Source organism: Motacilla alba, chromosome 1, assembly GCF_015832195.1.
Source record: "Motacilla alba alba isolate MOTALB_02 chromosome 1, Motacilla_alba_V1.0_pri, whole genome shotgun sequence".
Classification (NCBI taxonomy): Eukaryota; Metazoa; Chordata; class Aves; order Passeriformes; family Motacillidae; genus Motacilla; species Motacilla alba.
The window spans coordinates 102611071-102634258 of NC_052016.1; the positions used below are offsets into that span (position 1 = coordinate 102611071).

Here is a 23188-nt window from a genome sequence, read left to right on the forward strand (position 1 = left end):
TGTTTAACATCTGCCAGTCAGACTTGCCACATGTAGGATGCCATAAGTGATTTTGATTGATTTTGATTGATTATTCTATTTCAGGAAAGTATCAAGAAAAATACACTAGGAAATTGGAAATGGAAAACAATTATTTAGAATATAAACTTACAGTACACTTAATTGGATGTAGTTTTTTTGGAATACTGGTACAGTTCAAGATCATCCTGCAGGTGTCCTTACAAATTAAAAACAAGGAAAGTCAGAAAATCACAATTTTCTCAGACACATGCTAACTCTACCTTTTGTTATTGTACTCTTCAGTAGACTTTAACCAATGCTATGTGGTAGTGATCAGTGAGTCTAACCAAAGTCCTTGCTCAGAATTTTTTCATGCAGTTTTGCTTTTCCCATAAGCAACAGAAAGCATGTTTCATTATACCAGAAAAGGGAAGATGCTCGGTTCCTTCCTAAGTAAAATGTATTAAATTGTAAATATGTCAAACTATATTTGACAACATCACTAGCTCCTATTTTCTCAGCCCTGCCAAGAAGACTTGGGGGTGCTGGTGGGTGAGAGACTGGACATGACCCTAAAATGGGTGCTTGCTTTCAGAGAGCCAGTAATAGCCTCGGATGCATCAAAAGAAGCATGAGCAGCAAGCTGAGGGAGGTGGTTTTGTCCCTATGCTCCAGTCTCTGGTGAGACTTCCCCTGGAATCCCCAGCACAGGAAGGACATTGACCTTTTTCAGTGAATCCCGAGGAGGGTTGCTAAGTTGAGTAGAGGTATGGAGCACTTCTCCTATGAGGAGAATTTGGATTAGTCATCCTGTGAAAGAGAAGGCTTTGGAGTGACCTAAATGCGCCCCACAAGAAAGATATAGAGGGACTGTTACAAGAGCATAAAGTGACAGGATAGGTGGGAATGGTTTCAAACTGAGAGTAGGTTTAGATTAGATATTAAAAAAAAAATTCTTTACTGTGGGTGGTGATGGACTGGAACCTGTTGCCCAGAGAAGCCATGAATGCCCCTTCCCTGGCAGAGCTCAAGGCCAGGCTCTGAGGAACCTGGTCTAGTGGAAGGTGTCCCTACCTGTGGCATGGAGGTTGGAATTAAATGACCTTTAAGGTGCCCTTCAACCCCAGGCCACTCTATGAATCTATTATAGGATTTTTCTGACCTTGTCTTCTATTTGTCTTCTTATAAATGCATAGGCGATTCATTAGAATTTCTAAAGTAGTACCTCTCTGTATATTATTTCTCTAACACATCAGTTTCATTTCTCTTAGTTAGGGTATATCAAAGCCATACATTCTGAGTACTGCCTTTGGAGAAAAAATTAAAATGTGGAAGGGGTAAAATGTCACCAATTTAGAACTTCTGTGGTGACTGGTCTTTTTCTGTTTCTAAATGAAATTTCTCTTCATTGAGATGACATAGAAAGTGCTTCCAGATAGGAGAATTTTAATATAGTCTTCTTTTAGGTACGATATTTTGGCAGACACCAAGACGCAAGCAATTTGTCCTCGATGATTCAGCTATACAGCTGACTGATTACCAGACTGAGATACTTCTTTGTTGGAGTGATTTGCTTCCTCCTATGATCTTTGCAAATTATTTCAGATTCAAGTTATTAAAATGAAAGGAAGACCCTCTCTGCAATAAGAGAAGATATTGCAATCTAAAGAAGACAATCTGAAGGTGAAAACTGGATATGTTAAATTTAAGACAAAAGTTCTACTGATTTAAACAGCAGCAGGATTTAATCATGAATGTCAGAAAAAATTTGTCCCACAGGTTATTGAACATATTACATGCAGTTATGAAGAAGAAATAGTAGTTCAAAGTCTGTGTTATTTTAGCAGGTATACACAATCGATTTTTATCTTCCCCATAAGGTTTCTCTTTCAGAAGACTATATTTGAAGTAAATCTCTGGAATATTTTCTTGTAAGCGTTGTCCATGTACATATCTGATATGAAGGTCATAAAGAGGGCAAAGTTTTTTAATAAAAAACATTGCTTATGAAGATGAATTATTAAAAACCTTTTTTTTTTTTAGATTTTTAAAGTGCCTAAGAGATAAAACTTACTGTAAACTTACTGATACTTATTGAAAAGTAGAAGTCTAGCTGGATTTTATTCTCTCCTATCAGCCACAGGCATGACTAGCTGGCTTCAGTAGGTAATAGAGAGGGCTCTGTAAAATTAACTTGCATTTTAATTGAGCCTTGACTAAAATCACAGGAAAAAAACCACAAGTATATACTGGGAGAGGAGCAGCTGGACAGCAGCCCTGCAGAAAGGGATCTGAGATGCTGGTCAGCAGTGGGCTGAGCAGGAGTCAGCAGGGTGCCCAGGCAGCCAAGGGGACAAAGCCCATCCTGGAGGGCACCACCAGCTGCTCAAACCAGACAGTCAGCCCACCTCATTCAGCCTCACCTTGAGTACAGTTCTGGGCCCTGTGATTTAAGAAGGATGTGAAAATCCTTGAATCCATCCAGAGGATGGCAGCAAAGCTGGTGTTAGGGCTCAAATGCATAAAACAATCGTGGCCCCTTTCTCTTTCCCCAGAAAATAACCAAATAATTTAAATTCTGACATTCTGAAAAATAGCATAAACATCCACACACCAAGATAAGTGATTGAAATGGTCTTTCTTTAAAAACAGATTTACAGCATTTGAAAATGAAGATAGAACCATTTCAGAAATTAACAATCTTGAGTCTAGCATTGTAGAGACCATGTGCATATATATATAAGCAGATACAAAGTGCCATGAGCTCCTGGTTGTGGTTGCATAGAAAAAAGCAATTACTCTCCTGTCACTCTATTGCTATGAAAAAACAGATTTTTTTTTTTATCACTCGGTAATGCACATTAGCAGAAAAGAGAAATTTTTGCTTCTTTGAGAAGTCATAAATGGAAGCAATGTAATTTCTCCTGAGAGCAAAGGAAAAGTAAAGATGAAATTAGGACCCTATGAGTCATAGCTTTTTCTCTTTTCTATTTTGGGAATACAACATCTGTAAGCTACCCTTTATTCAAGGATATTCAGAATTGAATTCCTTGTATTTTTATCAGGGACTAATCCAATCCTTGATTTAAAACAATTAACAATCTAGGACAGAATGTGTGTTTGATTCCTCCTACTTCCCACAGTAGCATAAAAATAGCCTGCAGAAAGTGTGGGATTTTTTTGGTTGCTGGTTTGGTTTGCTTCCCCTCTGTCCAAGAAACAGGAATTCTCTCAATATTTTCTGGTAAAAGGAAAATAGACAGAAGTTAAGGAGCTTTACAGTCAAATCTCTTAGAAGTATACAGTAGCTAAGTCACCTGTATCAAAACCATAAAGTTTTAACGACAGTATTTTTCCCTGAAAGATTCTCAACAGAAGAAAATTTTCACTGATTATGTCTTGCTGGGGACTAATGCAATCCCACTGAAAGTATAAAGGCATGAAATTTTTCTCATGATTAATTAGTCTCAATGTGATACTTGGTTGTGGGCTAGACAATCTCTGTAAATCAATGTATTATTTGTTACTTTCTTATTTGACTGAAATATCTTCTGATAGAAACACAACTAGTCATTACAGATGAGATTATAACAGAGACAATGCAGTTAGGCACCTACTTGCTAATAAAATGTGGAAATATTTTCAAGGAGCACAAATATTTACAATCAGAAAACTTGTTTAATGTGGAACAAAAGTGAAATGTGAAAAATCATACTTAAATTGTTTCAAAAGGAGTCACACACCTGAGTAAATATTAAACATTGATTTAAAATTTCTAGCAGAAATGAAAACTCAGACTTATTCATTATATTTACAGAAATTGGTTTTGTTTCTTTACATGGCTAAGATCTGACTTTATGCAAATTATGATTGTATGATTGATGAAATTTAGGTACCTTCTGGTTTTATTCTTCTCTCTAAAATTCTTCTGAAGTATAAGTATTTATTTATTTTACCTTTTCCCAGATCCCAAAGTGGGGGTACTTAGTTTTAGGAAACAAACATAATACAATCCACAGATGGTGTGAAAATGGGGAGCAGAAAAATGGAAAATTCTTAAATCATTTTGTCCTTCTCACTTTTTCAACAGTTTCAATTTTATTGCATCCAGTACTGTTATGCTTTCTCCTAATCAATGTGAGCTTTTAATGAACAAGTGCTGTCACAGGAGACTTGACACAAATGAAAGCCAAAAGGACACATTATTTTGATTTCCTAAATGGAAACCATAATTTCCAATTAGAAAGCAGAAGTGAAAAGATGAAAATGAATAGCCTTTCTCAGCTGCTAACCTTTACCTGCAGATATCTTTTGAAGAATGCACTTAACATCCATCACCAGAAAGTTTTATTCATTCAATATTTTCAGATATTTTACAGAGGCTTTTGGAGATATTAAAGCAAAAAAAAAAAAACCATAAAAACCATCTGTTCTAAAATGGAAACTCCAAATCCACACTGAAAGAATGTTTTTAGCTCTCTGTACTGTATATTCATATACTGTGTGAATAGGTATTGTAAAGCAGTAAAGGTATTTTGATCCTTCAGTGTCTGCCAGGCTCTGATTCCAAGGAATTACATGGAAGGTATAAAATAATTCAGGAAAAAATGCAGTTGTTTTGTGCTATCCTTCCAAGAGTTGGTGAAATCACGTGTCTTTTAACTCTTTTAACCACTGCAAGTTGCTCCCCTGTCTCCTTGTGAACAATGTAATGACATTTACCTCACACACACGCAGTTGCCATTCTGATTATGTTAAAAAGCTCATTTCCAAGGGGTGATAATATTAAATTACACTTTTCTTTTTTTTCCTTTTTTTTTCCTTCTAATTTCTGTATTAAATATCATCTCCTACAAAATGATGGATTTAACATGTATTTCTTTTAGTCAGCCAGAATCTTCGTAATTAAAAGCATGTCTCTCACAGTATCTTTCTGGATAACATGTCAAGCACGCTGCTGGGTAAACACATCATGCATTGGGTTAGTAACTGGCTCACAGATCAGGCCCAAAGGGTCCATTTACATTGTCTTGTAGCTTTTTGATCTGTTTTACTATATAGGCTATGACAAAAATTATTTTATAAGACCATGCTCTACTGTCATAGTCAACTGAGTCAATCCATCAAGCCTGGAGAAACTGGATTTTGTTACATTCAGGTAAAAGGAACTCTTTGTCAAAAGTTTCTTGCTAAATTCCACTTTTGACAATTACATTTCAACAAACAATATACCTAATTTTAGAAGCTCTATGAGTCTACACATAGCTTCTATTGACACTGTTACTTAAGCATTTGTTGCTTCTCACATTTGAAATGGAAGAGTATAACTCAAATGGTATATGGATGGAGCTTATGAGTTGCATTTGCGCAAACACAATTTCTGTGACTGTAAAATATAATTAAAATATAAGAAAAAAGTAAGTTTTACCAAAAGCAAAAATAAAATAATTAAAGATCATATTTGCAATATTTACAAAAATATGTTAATAGCAATGTGATTAACAGGCATTATTCTGGGAATTTAGGAATTACACTGAACTGAAAAATCAGCTATGAAAACTGACATTAGGTAACAAATTGTTAGCCAACTGGGAAGAAACATGAGAGACCAAACTAGCCAGGAAATCTGCATGAAGCTTAGAGATGTGAGTTAGGCAATGTAGAGAAGTTTGTATTGGCTTCAACAATAAAAACAGTCACAGTAACCTTAATGAGTGTAAAAAAACCTCCTTCCTGTGCAAGCATGAAATCAATTTAGTTAGCACACTCCAGCTCCTGGGTCATTCCCATGTTTTATTACCTCTGGCCTTTTCTACCAGGAGACCACTTGGTACTAGTGGAATCACACACACTGGAGGTAGAGAAGAGCTGTCCAGAGGCACAAAGGGAACAGATATCTGTATATCAAAATTTAAAATACAGAGTTATTCTGTGCAGCAATTACACTATGGAAGATAAAGTTCAATGTCTTGTAGAGTAGGGTACACAAGAATCTGGCCCATGGGGTCACATACTGCTTGCTTTGTTTGATTACTGCTGAACAAGATAATAGAATAGAATAGAATAGAATAGAATAGAATAGAATAGAATAGAATAGAACACAATGCAGCTCAGCTGGAATGGACCTATAACAGCCAGTCAAATCCTAAGAAGTTCATTTACAACATACACTTTGTCAGTGCTGTAACTTGCACAACAGGTGCCCAGTGAAATAGAACAAGCTAAGGTTCTCACTAACTTGAAGATGTATGGATATGGAGCTTCCTTTCTAACTTGATTTATATTTCACTGTCTAATATAATTACTTATAGAGATTATAACTGCATGTGGATATAATTTCAGCTAAAAGGAAGTCCAGTCTTTTCAGACTGAGTATTTAAAATGGATGCTTATTGCCAAAAAGGCAGATAGATGAGAGATAGTCTATTCTTATCTGCATGATTTAGAATCCTAAGAGGAAGAAAATTGCAAGGGGTCTCGGAAATGCTAATTCAATTTTACAGTTCTGAACTCTTAGTGTGTCTCATTTTAATGCAGTAGATGTTTCAGTTAGCTCTGCCTTCCAAAATATCTCATTAATGTTTCTAGAATTCATCTCAGCTTTTGCATTTCTTGTTTTTTCTGTAGTAAGATTCTGACTTCCAAATGCCTGATTCATATTTCTGGAAATCATCTCTGGTTTTGTCACACAAGAACATTCCTCTTTGAATATGGCAACTTTTTAGACAATTGCTTAAGATATTTTTCTTGAAAATGTGTAACACTGTGATTGAATTGAACTGCATAAAGAAATATTATAGGAATATGATTTTATTGCTTTGAGGTTTTGTTTTGGTTTTGGATTTTTAATTTTTTTTTAGTAAGGGTGAGTTGTTAGGTTTACTTTCTGCTGTTATACAATCTAAACAGAGATTGCACAGATTGAAATCTCACCATAAAACAGATGATTCAGGTCATGTCTCTGTAAAACAGCACTAAGCATAAATCCCTCTTTTGTATTTTTCCTGCCAACATAATCCTGAAAAAGGCACTAAAAGAGTGCTTATAGCTATGTTGGAAAGATGTTGCTACTTCTAAAAGCATATCCAAAAAGACTAGGAATGTAGATGATAAAGAGGAATTGAGCAGTATCTAGATTGAGTGAGCCAGGTCATTCAAACCATTCCATTTTTTTGTAACACTATAACACACTCTTAATTAGGATCTCTATTTTTCCTCCCACCCTCATAAATTTCTATTATTTTTGTTAGATAACTCTCCAAATAGCTTTGGAATTTTGAAAATTCAACTCAGTTTTTGAAAAACTTGTATGTATAATAAAAAATTACACAATGCTCAAAGCATGTAGTGAGGGTTGGGGACCACCACGGGATATAGTACTTCTGTGTTTTACAGTATTGAATTTTTCAGTATACAGGAGCACTGCCTCACACTGGAACAACTTAGCAGCTTCCTCTTGGTCCAGTAGCATCTTCAGTCATCACTGTGGTGAGGTATGAGTAGAAACAGAAACTGCCTAGCTGGGCAGAGGCAGGATCCTCACAAGCATTGAAGTACACAAGTAATTAAACTCAGCACCACAGTGTCCCTCAAACAGTGCCCTCTGCAATAAGTAGAAGGAAAAATGTAAATGTTTTTATTTTGTTGTGCCAAAAGTATCCTATCCATGAAATGCATTTTGATAAATGCATATTTATACTTATAGGGAAAATATAGCCTTCTAAATAACAACAGCTCATATTATTCCTGCATGCATTCTTGGGGATATAGAAACTAGAGGAAATTCTAGGACTTAAAGAGAGAGAATTAAAAAGTTGGAAAGTCTTGAGCACATCTGTCTGCTATTTTGTCATGGTTACTTAGTGAGAAAGAGAGAGATGAGGAAATTATTCCCAGAGCATCTCTGCAGTCCTCTAAGATAGGGAGTATTTTTGGAGTTACAGATAAATATTGTTCAGTGCACAGTCTAATGACTTACATTTTACCTATATGCAAGGAGAAAAGATAGCCATGAAAATATTTGTCTCTATGATTCAGTTAAAATGTTTTACAATTTTGAATGTCATGATGTTACATCTACATTAAAAAAGGGTATTTTCTGACTCAGACATCTGTCTTTTCATTTACTTTAAACCAGATTTTTTAATTTCTCAGTTGCAGCCATACTTTGGGGAAGTGGAACCAGGGACATATATTCTAGGAAGAAGATAAAGATACTGTCCAGATATGTAGGGATGGGATTAGAAAAGCTAAGGTACAGCTGGAGCTGAATTTAGCAAGGAATATGAAGACTGGCTAGAAGGGCTTTTACATATTTGTTGCTCAGAAAAGGAAGATGCACTTCCCACAATAAATAAGACAAGAGAACTATTGAAAAATGCCATGGAGAAGTTGAGGTACTAAAACATGTTTTTTGCTCCTCAGTTTTCATTCGTAATCTCTCTTCTAACGTCTGTCAAATCTCCAAATTTTTAGGCAGAGATTGGGGGAATTAAGTCTCCACCATTGTAGTACATGAGTTTTCAGATCACCGGAGGAACCTGAGCATACAGAAGTCCATGAGATCCAATAAAAAGTCTTGTGGGAAATAAAAGATGCAGACACTAAGCCAATTTCCACCATGTCTGAAAAATCAGGGAAACAGAGGAAAGCCCCGGTGACGGGGGGGGGGTATCACATCTGTTTTAAGAAGGATACTTAGGAGGATCCTGGGAAGTACTGACCAGTCTTCCCCTCCACACCCAATAGGATGACAGACCAGATCCTACTGGAAGTTATACTGAAGCATATGCAAGACAGAAATGTGACTAGAGGCAGCATCACGGCTTCACCAAGGGCAAACGGTGTCTAGCTGAGCTACAATAATAAGAGGCCATATACAATAATGTGACTCCATCGGTAGCAAGCAAAGAGCAGTCAATGTTATTGACTGGATGTTATCTACCTGGATGTTTTTAAGAAATTTGATAAGATCCCCTGTAAAATTCTTGACAATAAATTGAAGAAATATGATTTTTATGGATAGACTGTTGGATGGATAACAAACTGGCTGAATGGCCATGTACTCAAAAGTTGCAGTCAAGAGCTAAATATCCAAGTGCAAAGCAATAACCAGAGGTGTCCCTTAAAGGTTCACGCTGGTACCAATACTATTTAATACCTTCATTAAGGACATAGTGGGATTAAGTGCACCATCAGGAAGTGTGTGGACATCACAAAGATGAGTATTGTACCTGATGTACTAGAGGGAAGGGATGCCATGCAGAAGGACTTTGAAAGGCTGGAAAAGTGGACCAGTGGGAACCTCAAGATCAACAAAGCCAAGTGCAAGGTCCTGTACCACCATTGGAAGAAACGCCAGTATTTTCAGCCAGATGAATGAGAGAATTTGGGGATAATGGTGGATGAAAACATTGGACAAGAGACAGCAATATGCACTTGCAGCCCAGAAAACTAACCACATCCTAAGCTGCGTCAAAAGCAGCGTGGCCAGCAGGTTGATGGAGGTGATCCTGTCCCTCTACTCCGGTCTTGTAGGACTCTGCCTGGAGTGCTGCATCAGCTCTGGGGACCCCAGAACAAGAAAGCCATGGATCTGTAAAGGAAGGTCCAGAGGAGGGCCACAAAAACGGTCAGAAAAGCTGAACTGGGACTAATCAACCTGGAGAAGAAAATGCTTCTAGGAGCCTTGCAATATACGAAGGGTGTTTACAAGAAAATGGAGAAACTTTAACCAGGCCTACAGTGACAGGAGAGGGGGCAAAAGAGATTTTTTGTTATGAGGGTGGGGAGACACTGGATCAGGTTGCCTAGAGAAGTTGTGGATGCTTCATTGTTGGAAGCATTCAAAGTCAGGTTGGATCGAGCTTTGAGCAACCTGATGTAACCAATGTCCCTTTCCATGGCATCAGGGTTGGACTGGATGGTCTTGGAAGTTCCTTTTGAACCCAAACCATTTCTTGGTGCTATGATCTGCCTGAGTAAGATCATCCAGTGGTTATCTGTGTGGTCATAATACTTCTATCCACTGCTATTAATGACAAACTATAGACTGAAAGAAAAATAATTTCATGTGCCTCAAGAACAGCACTAACATTTATGGAGAGTACAAGATCCAGTATTCATGTCCATTGAAGTGAATTTTCCAGAGGAATTTGGCATCTCCAGCAATTCAGCACTGTAATCAATTAGACGCATATTCCTTCATTACAGGGTGAGATAATAGCGATAGAATTACGCATCTCTGTCATTAACAACAGGTTTGCATGTGACTTTGTGTATGCAATTACAAATCAAACACCATTGAAACACACCAGATTTACAGATCTATAACCTCCAGTAACCCAGACTAGAAGAAAGGGATACAAATATTGCTAGTATTCAAATCGTATGTCATAAAATGACACTACTTTTTAAACTCTTTTGAATAGTCATATTTGTTTTACACGTGGCTGTTCTTCTGAAGAAATTAGTGTTTTCTTTTTCATTTTTTAACCCATAAATCAAGTAAAAAATACATCTCATTCACCTAATATCTTCCCATGTCTAGGGAGAGCCTAATGAGCTCTCGATTACATTTACATTTCACCCAGCAGGAAAAAAATGTAAATATGTTTATAAAACAGATTTCCTATGATTTTTAAGTGTGTACACATTTAATGAACATCTTCTGTTTTTCTAATTCAAACACAGACTTTCATAATAAAGATTAAATTCCATAGGATCCTCAAAGTTACATTTGCCACTGTTAAGAAGCAATATTTAATGTCAATACACATATGTATCTTTCCTAATCCATTTAAAATCCTGACTACTATTACTTTTCTGTTTCTCATATAAAGTTTCTCATATAAATGCCCCTGTTTTGTGTCTTTTAGCCCAAACCGCACAATTAAAAAAATAGCATTCTGACTCCTTCTTCTATTTTGTTTGTTTTCAATATAAAAACATAAAATAGGAGTCCACCAATGCAAATATTACACTTTTCCCTTTAGATTTATAAAATACAGAGGGGCAATGAAACATTTTAAACCACTTATAGTGGTTTACACTCATCTGTATCCTTCAACAATGTTAGTTTTAACAAACCAAGAGAAAACTTTTTAAAGAGATACATTAAATAATCTTTTTTACAGATAAATAACTACCAAGATTCTGGGTATACATGTTCTTTGACATGAACCAAAACAACAATTTGTTTCTTGTGTCTTCAGTTCTTCCTTTAATGTCCTTTTGTTTGGTTGTTTTTTTGGTTTTGTTGTTCTTATTTTTGGGGGGGGGGGGGGGGGGGGGGGGTGTTTGGTTGATTGGTTTGATTTGTTTTTTCAGGGTTTTTTTTTGTTGTTGTTTGTTTGGGTGTTTCTGAGTACTAAGACTGCAAGCATAAATATACCAAGATGTTTTTAATATTTCTGGTTTTAAATTTACATCTCTTTCCGTTATGGAAAAAAAATACTTTTTTGCATTTCATGAATGGTCAAAATCAGGGACAAGAAAAAAAATTCTCAGTACTCTGATGAACTATTAATTTGTTGAAAAACATGAACAGCACGAACAGATAACTCAGCAACAGAAGACTTCTGTGTTCCAAAACAGTAGCTACCATGAAAATAGATCAGCTTTACTATTAGGAAAAACAAGATCAAAAGTTCTTGTAAAAAGACACACAAACAAAATTACTGTACCTTAGCCTGTGTATCTAAAATGCCAGAAATATGAGCATTTGAGCATTTTGTATTCTGCTCTACACAAACTATAAGCTTTTTCACAAAGAAAACAAATATTTCTAATGTCTCTCATTTTCAGCCATTTTTTTGATTTTATTTTTTCTATGGAAAAGCAGAACCTCAGAAAAGAAATAAACCTTATTTTGAACAAAAGTTTGGTACATGCTGTGCACCATGATTATGGAGTTTCTTATCTTTTTGAAGATAATGTCACTGTACTCCTTAAAATCCCCTGATTGCCTTTTACCCACAACAAAAATTCCATCAGTGTGTATGAATTTTATTTTTTGTATGTACCTCTAAAAAAACAATTTGCACACAAAATTAGTCGATACAGATAAATAGTAACACTTTCCTTCTTCTTGACATTGCCAACTGTTTTAAAACTGTGAGGACTCATTCTTGATTGACTTCCTTTTTTTTTAAACATGGAATAGAAATTATTTAAGAAAAACGTACCAGTTATCAAACATTATACATTTCCAGTCCATTTTTTTTTTTTTTAAGGTGAAGGCAGTTGTCTAAAACAATGTAGTTTAGCCTAGTTTGTGTAAAAAATGGACAGAATTAAAAATCCATCATTGAGATAGTTTTAAAATTGTAACTGAGCCAAATATCTATGATTGATCAGTGGAAAAATTCAGCAATCAAATATTCTGTGCAAATATTTCTATGAAGAAAAGAGTCACTTACCTAAAACCCCCAGCCTGTAATTGATAGTGACAACAATGACATTTCCATAACTGGCGAGAATGCTGCCATCAATCATATTTCCAGTGCCCTCCATGTAAGATCCACCATGGATGTAGACCATAACGGGTTTCTTGCTGTTCTGATCATGAATGTCTGAAAAAATTCAAGTAAGGAAAACACAATAAAGCAATAAAAACATAAGGAAAATGGCAATTTTTAGTAGTGCTTACAATGGTCTTAATTACTTCCTGTGTTTTCAATGTCAGCACCCCTATACCCACTAACTTACACAGTTCAGGACCATGCTACAAGCCTAATATTTATAATTTAAAACTTCAAATACTATTTCCTCTAAAATGGTCTCACTTCAAATGCATTCAGTATTACAGGAAATTTAATTTTAATAGAAGTGTCTTAAAGCCTAAAAAACCAAATTATGAAATAATCTTGGTTTCTTTAGAATACTCAGCTTCAAATATATACCAATTTAGAAATATCTGTGCATCTAATAATAAAATTACAGTCATGATCCATGCTTTCCCATACTTTTGTGTGGGACATAATTATTGAAATTATATTCCCAACAGTTTAGTAAGAGATAATAGCAAAAACTCTAAGTGTTCTGGTAGAAGAAAACATAGTAGACTGTTCTTTCTTTTAAACAGCCCAGGAGTTCACAGAGAGGATTTATGTGAATTTATGGCCCACATTTTTTGTATTTAAATCAAATTATGTCTTTTGTGTTGCACTTTTCCCGGTCTAGTAGCAACTAAGCCTCAAAGAACAACTTTGAATTAATGGTATTGCTGATTTTTTGTACAGGTAGAAAATTCCTGGCTACTTCAAAAAAAAAATAAACAGCTGGGTCTTTAAAGGAAAGTTCAGTGAAATTGACAATCAGCTAATCAGTGATTGGGGTATATTTGGGAGAAGGTTAATCTAAAAAGTTCGGCTCTTGATGCCAGTGATGATTGAGAATACCTAAATCTGGAATTTATGTTCTCTACAAAAACTGTGTGAAGAGAGGTTAAGCTCCTTCATAAAGTAGAAGGCAATTCAGCAAGCTACCATTAGATATACAAATCTTCTATAAATATTTCATGTAGATTCTATAATCTGCATGGAATCAGAGCACTTCTTCCAGGTATACAGCACAACATACAAGGAAAAGCAGAGCCTCTGATTATTCAACGAAGTTTTGAAAAAAATCTTTTTTTAGGGATATATTGAAGAGTGGAGAAGGGAGGTGGGCAAAGAAAAAGCTGAGCTAAATACCTACAGGTGGGTGAACTAGATTTGAAAAGCTTCCAAACATCCTCCCTCCCCTCAGGCTGATTAGGAAATACTGATATAAAAAATGTGATCATCAATGAGGTACCAGATAGTCAGTGTTTTATATATTTGGAATGGATTAGAGCATGTTTAAAGGTAAATTTTGAATATCATATTTCTGTGTCCCCCTTTTGCTTTACTCCTGTGTATACCTTAAATATCACAAATTTCCAGCTGAGTTCAGGAATGTCCAGGCTGCAATGTACACCTGTCTACTTGTCAGAGTTTAAGGCTTGTCATTGACTCTGCCTTCTTTTCACAAAAAGATATATCCTTACATGTATTTTAAATGTTGTACTTGAGCAGCAGAACAAAAGTTTTTGTGATAAGATCTTTTTAATTGTTGTGACTATAAGAGTAGTGCAGCAATTAAACAGATCATTTAAAGCAATGAGGTGCATTCTAGTCGATGTATTTTTTTTATTGTCAGCATTTTCAGCAAAGTATATAAAAGTTCTTCTTCTCTGAAGGCACAGCTAAGATCTCAAAAAACCTGAAAGCAGCAATTATTTAATGTAATTATTTGTGTTGCTGAATTACCTTTCCCTTCTCTCCCCAAATTCTCAGGGCACAATTTTTTTGCATTTAATCTTTTCTTATTGCCTAATTCTACCTCAGGGTTGAATCTTTCACTGATGAAGTCAATAGAACATTTCCCCTTCCTCTTCAATGGGAACATTTTTATTTTCAACATAAAGGAAATTAGCTCAATGCTTTATATGCTTAGATCTAAACTGGATACCTTTGTTAAACGTGAAATCCTGATATTTTATCAATTTAAAAAATGGCTGAATAATTATGTGTTCATAATCTAGTATTTATCTTTATTTTTAAAGCAACTTTGGTTTTGCCTGTTATTTGTCCTTTACTTTAAAATTAACTTCAGAATTTGGTATAGAAATGATAATACCATCATTTGAAAAAAGCCTGTGTTGCACAGAAATAGGAAGCTGATAATCAGAAAGCAACAGAGTAATTTTAGATTACTCTGCACAGTATTTCTGTGTTGTAAGAAAAAGTGCAATTCAGCAGTGAAGGTGGTGGAGTAGAGGGCAATCAGTGTGAATCAAAGACCTGAGGTTTTTAATATGGTATTTTATATACAGTCAGAGTAGCTACAATAGACCTGAACTCCCAGGAAAAGAGGTGATAGTATCCTCAGTTTGTATGATTCTAAGGCAGTTTGTATGATTCTAAGGGAAACAGAGAGGACATATGTTTCAAAGTAATTTGAAATTTTGTCAGATGGGAAAAAAAACCAGGAAAAAAGACATTGAATAACACTTTGGATTGGCCAAGCCTGAGAGGATTAATAAACATGTTGCTTTGAAGCCAGACCAATAAACTATCCAGGATTTTTATCTTCTCATTTAATATGATTTTTTTTCTTAATTTGGTAAATACTTGTAAACTGACAATGTAACTTTAATAAAAAGGAAGGGTGAGAATAGAGGAAAATTTCATTACTTCTTTCTATTTTGGTGCATCCTAAATAGATTTGTTGCGTCAAGGCAAGAAAAAAAATCGTTTCTATCTAAAACTTTTTTGGGGTACTTCACTGGGAACTTTTAGCATTTCCTTTCAGGAAACCCAGTCCAACTTTGAAAGAAGTCAATGAAAATGATTGTTACTGATTTCAGTGGGAATGTGGTCAGAGTCTGAATGAATGTGTCTCAGAGGCTAGCTGATCACAGGAAAAACACAATAAAGCAACATCAACAGCTTCTTTTATTTTTGTGTCCTGAAATAAACCACATCCTGTGGGAAAAAATATAAATAAGTAAATAAAAATAGCAAAGACAAAGCACAATTCAACTGTATCAATGTACAGCATGTGCACTGGGGAAACAGTGGAAGTGAAAGGAAGGATATATGTGAGTTTCTTCATGAATTTCAAACAAGTGAATATACAAAATGTGTAGGAGGGAAAAGAGCACATGCATGTTTTTAAATTCCATTTTCTCAGCCTAAGAAAGAATAGAGGGGAAAAATATGTGGTTTCAAATAACATTTATGTTACTCACTTCACACATATTTCGGAATAAATTTTACACCTATGTCACGGAGGAACTGCAGTCATCTATATGCTAATTTAGATTTTAAAAAGAAAAACAATCAAAGCAAATTCTAAAGAAGAAAATAAAGAAGCACACTGATGTGAGCTTCTGCAAATAAGGGACTAAAAATCATGTTGAAATAACAGCAATAATAATAACAATAATCATTCTTATTATAACAAAAATTGAAAAGTTTATGTTCATGCATCAGGGTCAGGCTTTGAAAAAACAAAAAATACCTTCATCTTCACCACGATCATTACTGGTTATATCATCTGCGCTTTTCTTTGTGTTGGCTCCTGGGTTCATATTGAGGAGGAGAATAAAGGGAAAAAAGAGAATTCAAAACCAGCAGGTTCTCAAAAATAAAGAAACCACTAGTACAAAAAATGTAACAAAAATGTCAAAATCTGTTACATTTGAAATTGAAAAACAAAAAAGATGCAAACTGCACATAAACATAAAATGTCAAGAAGAACAAATTGAAAATATTTGAAAAAAATGTATCATATTCTGTGACAATGCAGTACTTTAGTTAAAAGTGATTTCTTCAAAAAAAAAACAAATTAATGTGCTATTAAAAAAGAATAATATAAACCAAAAAAGTATGTTAAAAATTACAAAATCATGTTTTTACATAAGAAATGCAATTTTTTATTCTGTTCTGTAACCTTGAGGAAATAATGCCTTGAGTTACTTTCTTCAATAACTTAACACTTTATTCATCCTCTTTACAATTTCTTAAGAAATAGCCACAACCTGAATTTAGGATAGAAATAACGCACATAAAATTATTATTTGAGTTTTACACAACTTTATTCGACCAAGACAAACCATAAAGACCTCCTTTGAATTTAATCTTTTTATCCATATGAGCAAAAAGATATTTAAAACAAGACTGTAAATGAAAGTGAAACAGAGTTGAGTCAATCTATTAATGAAATTGGTCCAAAACCAGCCTTGGCTGAAAATATACCTCATCCCACGCTCTTTAGAAAAAGCTAGAAATTGACTGAAAACACTTACTTACCATTAGAAGGAACCTGCATTTCTTTATTAGAAGTTTTAGTGAAGAATATGTTTTAATTTGCATTGAATATGCTTTCTTAAAATACTTTTGAGGGGTACACATACACATACACAGGCATGCACACACACATAAAAAATTATGCTCATACGTGTCACAGCCTGTACTTATGAGAGCAAGAGGAAATAAACATAGTTTTCACCAACCCCATTCTTGAGCAATACTTCTGTTTTCTGACTAAAAAAATAAAAATACACCAAGCTATCCAAGCATTCTGTTATATTGTGCTTATTCCCATGGCAAGTAACCCTCTGTAATGTAAACAGTTACTCAATAAGGAGTGAAACACAAATAGGAAACAATTTATAATTTAGCTTAGAAATCACCATAGCTGCTAAAGAAATAAAATGGTCTAAGCATGCTAATCATTATTTTCTTGAATTTTCTTTATTTTGAAGTGTCTTTTCAATACGTGCTGAAAAAGTACAATATATATTAACTTATTTATGTATGAAGTCTAAATTTGTAACAGATGCCTCATGTTTAAATAACTATTATTTACTCCTTTTATTTTCCTATTTAAATTCTACTGTTAACTATACTTATATCCCTCAAAATCCAAGGCTTCAATTAAATCTTAGTCCATGATTGTAAGACAGAATGTCTTTATTATTACTAAAACATTTAAACTTTTAAAATATATACAGTTTTAGGATCAGGGTACTAGTTTATTTGTCTTACAGATACACATTTGCTACAGGCATTTTCTGGAAGCACTGCCACTATGTATACAGTGATGATGATTAGCGAGCAAAAATGTGAAAAGCAGTGACTGATACTCTATCTCCACATAAAGTCTCCATCTTCAATGCTGTTCTTGTACAAAATATATTGTTTATGCAGTACACCAGTGGATTCATTACATATACCCAGTACATAATTAACTAGGTAAAATATCTCTGTCACTGAAATATAGATGTTCTCCAATCTCTATTTTCTTTCAGAAGTAATAGATACAGGCTCATAATCTCAGCCACCCTCCCTGCTTTGTCCTTTTCTTTAACAGAGTTCCAAATTACTTATAGCCCAATGAAGGTGCAATACTTTTTCAGGTGATACCCAAATAAAGTTAATTTTGTATTTAAATAAGCTAAGTACTCAACCTTGCTTTTAAACTATTTTTGATTCATGTAAAATATTTATGAGAAATAATTATTTATTGGCAATGAATACGCATACACAAGTTTGAATGTACATAAGAAATTTCAATACTAGTTTCCCCAGGGAGGTAGACTTTTAATTTTTTGATATAAAATATGATCATCATATGGAAAATATAAAATCATATAACACATATTTTTATTCCTATGAATTAAAAAATATCAAAATCAGTGCGACCCCATATATAAACTACCTATAGACAAAAACTGTGTACAGTTATTAGGACTGTAATCCCTATTTCAAGTATTTTTGAGTGAAAGAAGTAGATGTGTCCCAGAATATTTTAGTTTGGGTACTATCTCACCCCAAAATCTTCAATACACATATCAATAACATATTGCAAGGATTTTCTCTCTAATGTGCTTCCCAGTGTGATGCTGGCACAGTGTACTTCTGATAAAAACAAAACAAGTGTAATGAGAATTCGGAAGATGTGCTCACATCATGCTATTAGATGTATCACTTAATAAAGTATGTGACATAAGGTTATCTCTAATATTTGAAACACCTCTTATTCCATTTTTATGTTCTTCAAAGACGTAAAATATCATGTTGTAATCCATTGTCAGAAGAAATTACTGTAACTTGGTATGTATTTATTTACAATGTGAGTGGGAATACTGTTTCTCCTACATGCTGAGAAACAATTATTTTCCTATCGGAAATTGGAATATACTTTTATAACTAAGTTCTTGGGTTTGAGAGGATTTTATACTCATTTTGAGATCTGCTAAGATGGATTACATCAATGAGTTCTCAAACCAAGTTTCTGTGTGCTCCTATCACATTGGACTTTTTTCATACTATGCATAGCAACCATAAAATCATGTAATTGTTAAGGCTGAAAAAGATCAAGTCCAACTGTGGCCCTAAGCACCACATCTCCATCTTTTAAATACCTCCAGGGATGGTGACTCAATGACTTTGCTGGACACATTGTTCTCATGCCTGACCATCTTTTCCATGAAGAAGTTTTTCCCAATATCCAATTCAAACCCCCGCTGGTGAAACTTGAGGCCATTTCCTTTCACCCTATGCCTTGTAACTTGGAAAAAGAGACCAACCCCCACCTGGCTACAAACTCCTTTCAGGTAGTTGTAGAAAGTGATAAAATGTCCCCTGATCTTCATATTCTTCAAATTAAACAACTCCAGCTCCCTCAGTTGCTCCTCTGACTTTTGGCTGGATGCTTCACCACCCCTGCTGTCCTCCAATAACAGAGAATTCCAGTGCCTCAATGTTCTCCTTGCAGTGAGGGACCCAGAAATCAGCACAGGATTTGAGGCACAGCCTCACCAGTGCTGAGTACAGGGGGACCATCACTGCCCCGGTCCTGCTGGCCACTCTATTTCTGATACAAGCCATGTGGATGATACTGTTAGTGTAAAATAGTATGCTTCTGGAGGCTTATATTTTTGAAAGATTAATGTAATTTTTTTAGAGCAATGCTCCTAAGAATTTTAGGTGGTTTTGGAGCTACTGAAATAATTCTAACAATGACATCTGTTCTCGGACTATCTCACACAGAGAGCAAAAATTTTAATTTTCCAACCATGTTGTGGTTTTTTTATTAAAAATGTCAATTCATTCGTCCCTAAACTTCTAAAAAAAGATGGTAATCCCTGTCATAAGATAAAAAAGTCACTATGCCTCCAAGGTTAGTTTAAGGTTGCATTAATCTTGGAGAGTGAATGGAATCATAACTCAGAAACTCCCATTGCTCAGAAAAAAATGCCTGCCTGCAACAGCTGATTGTCCCACAGATCAACACTTCCCTCTGCTTTGGGGCTTCTTTTGCAAGTGTTCAGGGTTGGGCCAATTTTTTCCCCATATCTCATATTCTCCTTATCGCAAATCACAGGAGCAGCAATTTTAACCTTCAGTTCCCATACACCAAGTAAACATAATCACTATATTATAGGATTTGGCCTTCTGCAGTCTAAGAACTGTTTACTCATTCATCCCCCATGAAACACAGATGGTAAATTTCAACAGCAACCCAGGATCCAGCAGTAGTAGTAATGATCTAGTGCATTAAAGACTGAATTCCCCAAGTGTCTCTATTGACTAACCTGGTGTTTGACCAGAGTTCCTGGTTTGTAAATTTGTGTTTCACTTTTCATGATACTGAAAAGTAGCAGAAAAATGTTTCAAAATATTATTAGGATGGATTTTTTTTTCCCAAATGGTCAAAGCTAGGAACTACTTAATTACATATGTTAAATCTGCTGTAGATAGCATAGCTCTACTGAAGAATATATTTGCATAAAGGTTCATTGTATTGTAGAAAAATATCTTACTGTTAATGACAATTACTTGAAGAAGATGTGACTTTGATATTTTAAAGGCCAGGTGACCTTTTTCCATTTGTCCTGCAATTCCATTCACTGCTGAGTGAAAAGAGCATGGTGCAAGGTATTATTGAACTTTGTCAAAACTCTTTTGCAAAGGATTTTTGTCTGCCAGAAACTGCTTCATTTTCATATACATATTCATATACATATATATATATATATACACACACACACATATATAAGCTGTTATGAAAACAGCTCCAGACAATATGGTCATAACAAAGAAAGGTTTCATGTGGGCTACTTTTTTCCCCTGTAAGAAGCACTGCAAGCAATGCATCTGTAAACATTAAATCAGCAAACATCTCTAAAAGGTTTTGATTTAGAAATGCTGATCTATGTTAGTTAATAAACTATTAAAAAGTAGCTGATTTCATTTATCTATGGATGTATAGTCACCTTGTATTCCACAGATTTGTTCTCAATGCCATGCACAAATCTATCACAAATGAAAAGTCACCCTGCTGTAAGCATGTCCTCTGGCTCACATTTCCTTTGCATAATGAACAAAAATCTCATTCGGAAGCAAATTTTCTGTTTTTTTAAGTTGTCCCAGTTGTATTGACAATTTATGCTACATCTTCCTCCATTCAGATAATATGAATGACATATATGTAATATAGGCAGGTCCCATGCATGCAGTTTACCACACTTGCATATTAGGTATTCGCTCTGAAGCCTCTTATGGCAGCAAAAAATCATCCACAACTGCTTAAGCTGATGCCATTTCCTTGCATTTTATTTGCAATTGCTCCATCTGTCACATACCTATTCACCCCATTTAAATTTGGAAAAGGGCTCCATTTTCAGAAATCACACAGGACATTATCAATTGTATGACCTCTCAGTTTCACATGGCACATGCTTAACCCTCTGGAAATTTCCAGCTCAAACCAGATTAATACAGGATTTAATAGTCATTATCTCAGTGATATGTCTTATTTATGTAGCCATTTTTAACAGAACTTTAAAGCTCTTGTTTTCTTCTCCCATGAAAACTATTATTATTTTACAATCAGGTCAAGTCAACAGTTCATTAAAGTCTCAAGAGAGCATTAGTAAAGCAAAATTTCCTTTCAGCATTTCTCCTAAGACTGGTTGGAAAACTTTGCTTTGACTCTCACCTAGTGTGCAAGACTTGAGTCATTTCATGTCCAAAAAAAGGGTTCCATCACGGGCGCAGTTTGGCTGCCGGAACACTGTACCTGGCTCATCCCTATGGCCAAGGCTCTCCAGCTGCCTTTATAATTGTAACAAGAAGTTCTAATTTGGCAGCCGAAGAAAGATCACATGAGGCATCTGACACTTCAAACAGAGGGGAGGAAAATGATTGTCTAGAATTTCAGCTTGTTAAAGTGACGTAGAATTGACTGTGGATCCCCTATGTTACGAAAGACCATAAAGGCAGGCAAAATATCTATATACCTGTTGTTTGGAAGTCTGTTCATATAATCAAAGAAAGAAAAATATATTCATATTGCCTAGATTTAAATAACTATTATTACTAACTCTCAATTGAATAATTGCAGCATGTGTGTGTAACTGTGTGTGGGTGTACGCATGTAAGCAAATATGTACACATAAACGGCCATGAAAAAGCTCTATACAGCTAATCAGCTTCCAGAAAGAAACCAGTTTTATCTTCTGGCACTCCCTTCCCATAATCATGTTTTAATTAAGTTATAATACATCAACAATGTGCACAACTCCAGCAAACATCCATATTTAATAATTTTAGTGCAGTCCTTAGCCCTCAATTAGATGCCTCCCATTTCTTTCCATAACAATATGAAGACTTATATTCCTAATGTTCTAAGTAGTTTTCCACATGAAATTCAATGAAAGCTCAGGAATTTGCTTAAATTTGCCTCAATGAAATGTGTTTAGTTTTGTTTTAATTCCTATGTTATCACTGAATAGCAGAAGACACACTATTAAAGTAGTCATTATTCTAATGCCATTAATAACAACAAAACAAAACCATTTGGGTTGCAAGTGCTAGCTCTATAAACAGCAACATTTAACTAAGAAACATGCAATATAATTGAATTCATGTTCTTAATTACTCCAGCTGCAATGCACAAAAAATTTATTGGGATTCCAGAGAAAACACATAGATGTTGTTGTATATCCAGGAAATGTTCCTTTTCAAGAAAGGGGAATTAAAGGACAATTTTGTTTGATATCCATAATTGGATGGACTGTAAGGAAGATCAGCTGAAATCCCTACAGTTTTGTGTTCTGTGCATTAGGGAGGATTAAATAAAAAAAAATGCTGTTTCACAAGCTTTTTCAAATAGTTTCAGAGAACCAATAAAAAAAGTCAAAAAATAAGAATTCTGAGGTTGAAAAACAGGTTGCATAAAAAATATGGGATTGTTTTGTTACCTCAACTCTACTCTATGTTGCCTATAGGTTTCAGTTACATAAAAAGTTTTTTTCACTATACTTCAAAGTTTTCCTATATACTTCATTTTTGGAAAGTGAGCAATGTATTTTAAAAAGATTGTTAAAAATAGTTCTATAAAATAGTTCTATGATGAAGACAGACATTGACACTTATAGTGTACACATGGTATGGTTACTGAAAGAAACACATCAAAATGTTATTTCTTTTTCCAAAAATATTTGCATTTACTTAGATTGTATTTATTCATTCTGGAAAAGAATTTATATAAAGACTCAATTTTCTATTTTAACCCCTGTAAATTCATTTTGGCACACTTTGTACCTCCCAAAATTGCTCTGAATAAAAATTACCAAGAATAATAATTTTTT

The 23188-nt window shown here is 34.7% G+C and overlaps 1 protein-coding gene across 2 annotated transcripts in view; it reads right to left on the reverse strand.

The window, feature by feature from the left end:
- The window catches only part of NLGN4X (neuroligin 4 X-linked), a 164437-nt gene that overhangs the window by 52942 nt on the left and 88307 nt on the right, over positions 1-23188 (reverse strand). Inside the window, exons 4-5 of one of the 2 annotated variants that reach the window (XM_038127826.1) lie at positions 16048-16107; positions 12420-12572 (exon numbers count right to left, since the gene is read on the reverse strand). In XM_038127826.1, coding sequence (XP_037983754.1) covers positions 12420-12572; positions 16048-16107 — 213 coding nt within the window. The remainder of the gene's footprint in view (positions 1-12419; positions 12573-16047; positions 16108-23188) is intronic. The other variant, XM_038127835.1, reaches the window with a different exon arrangement.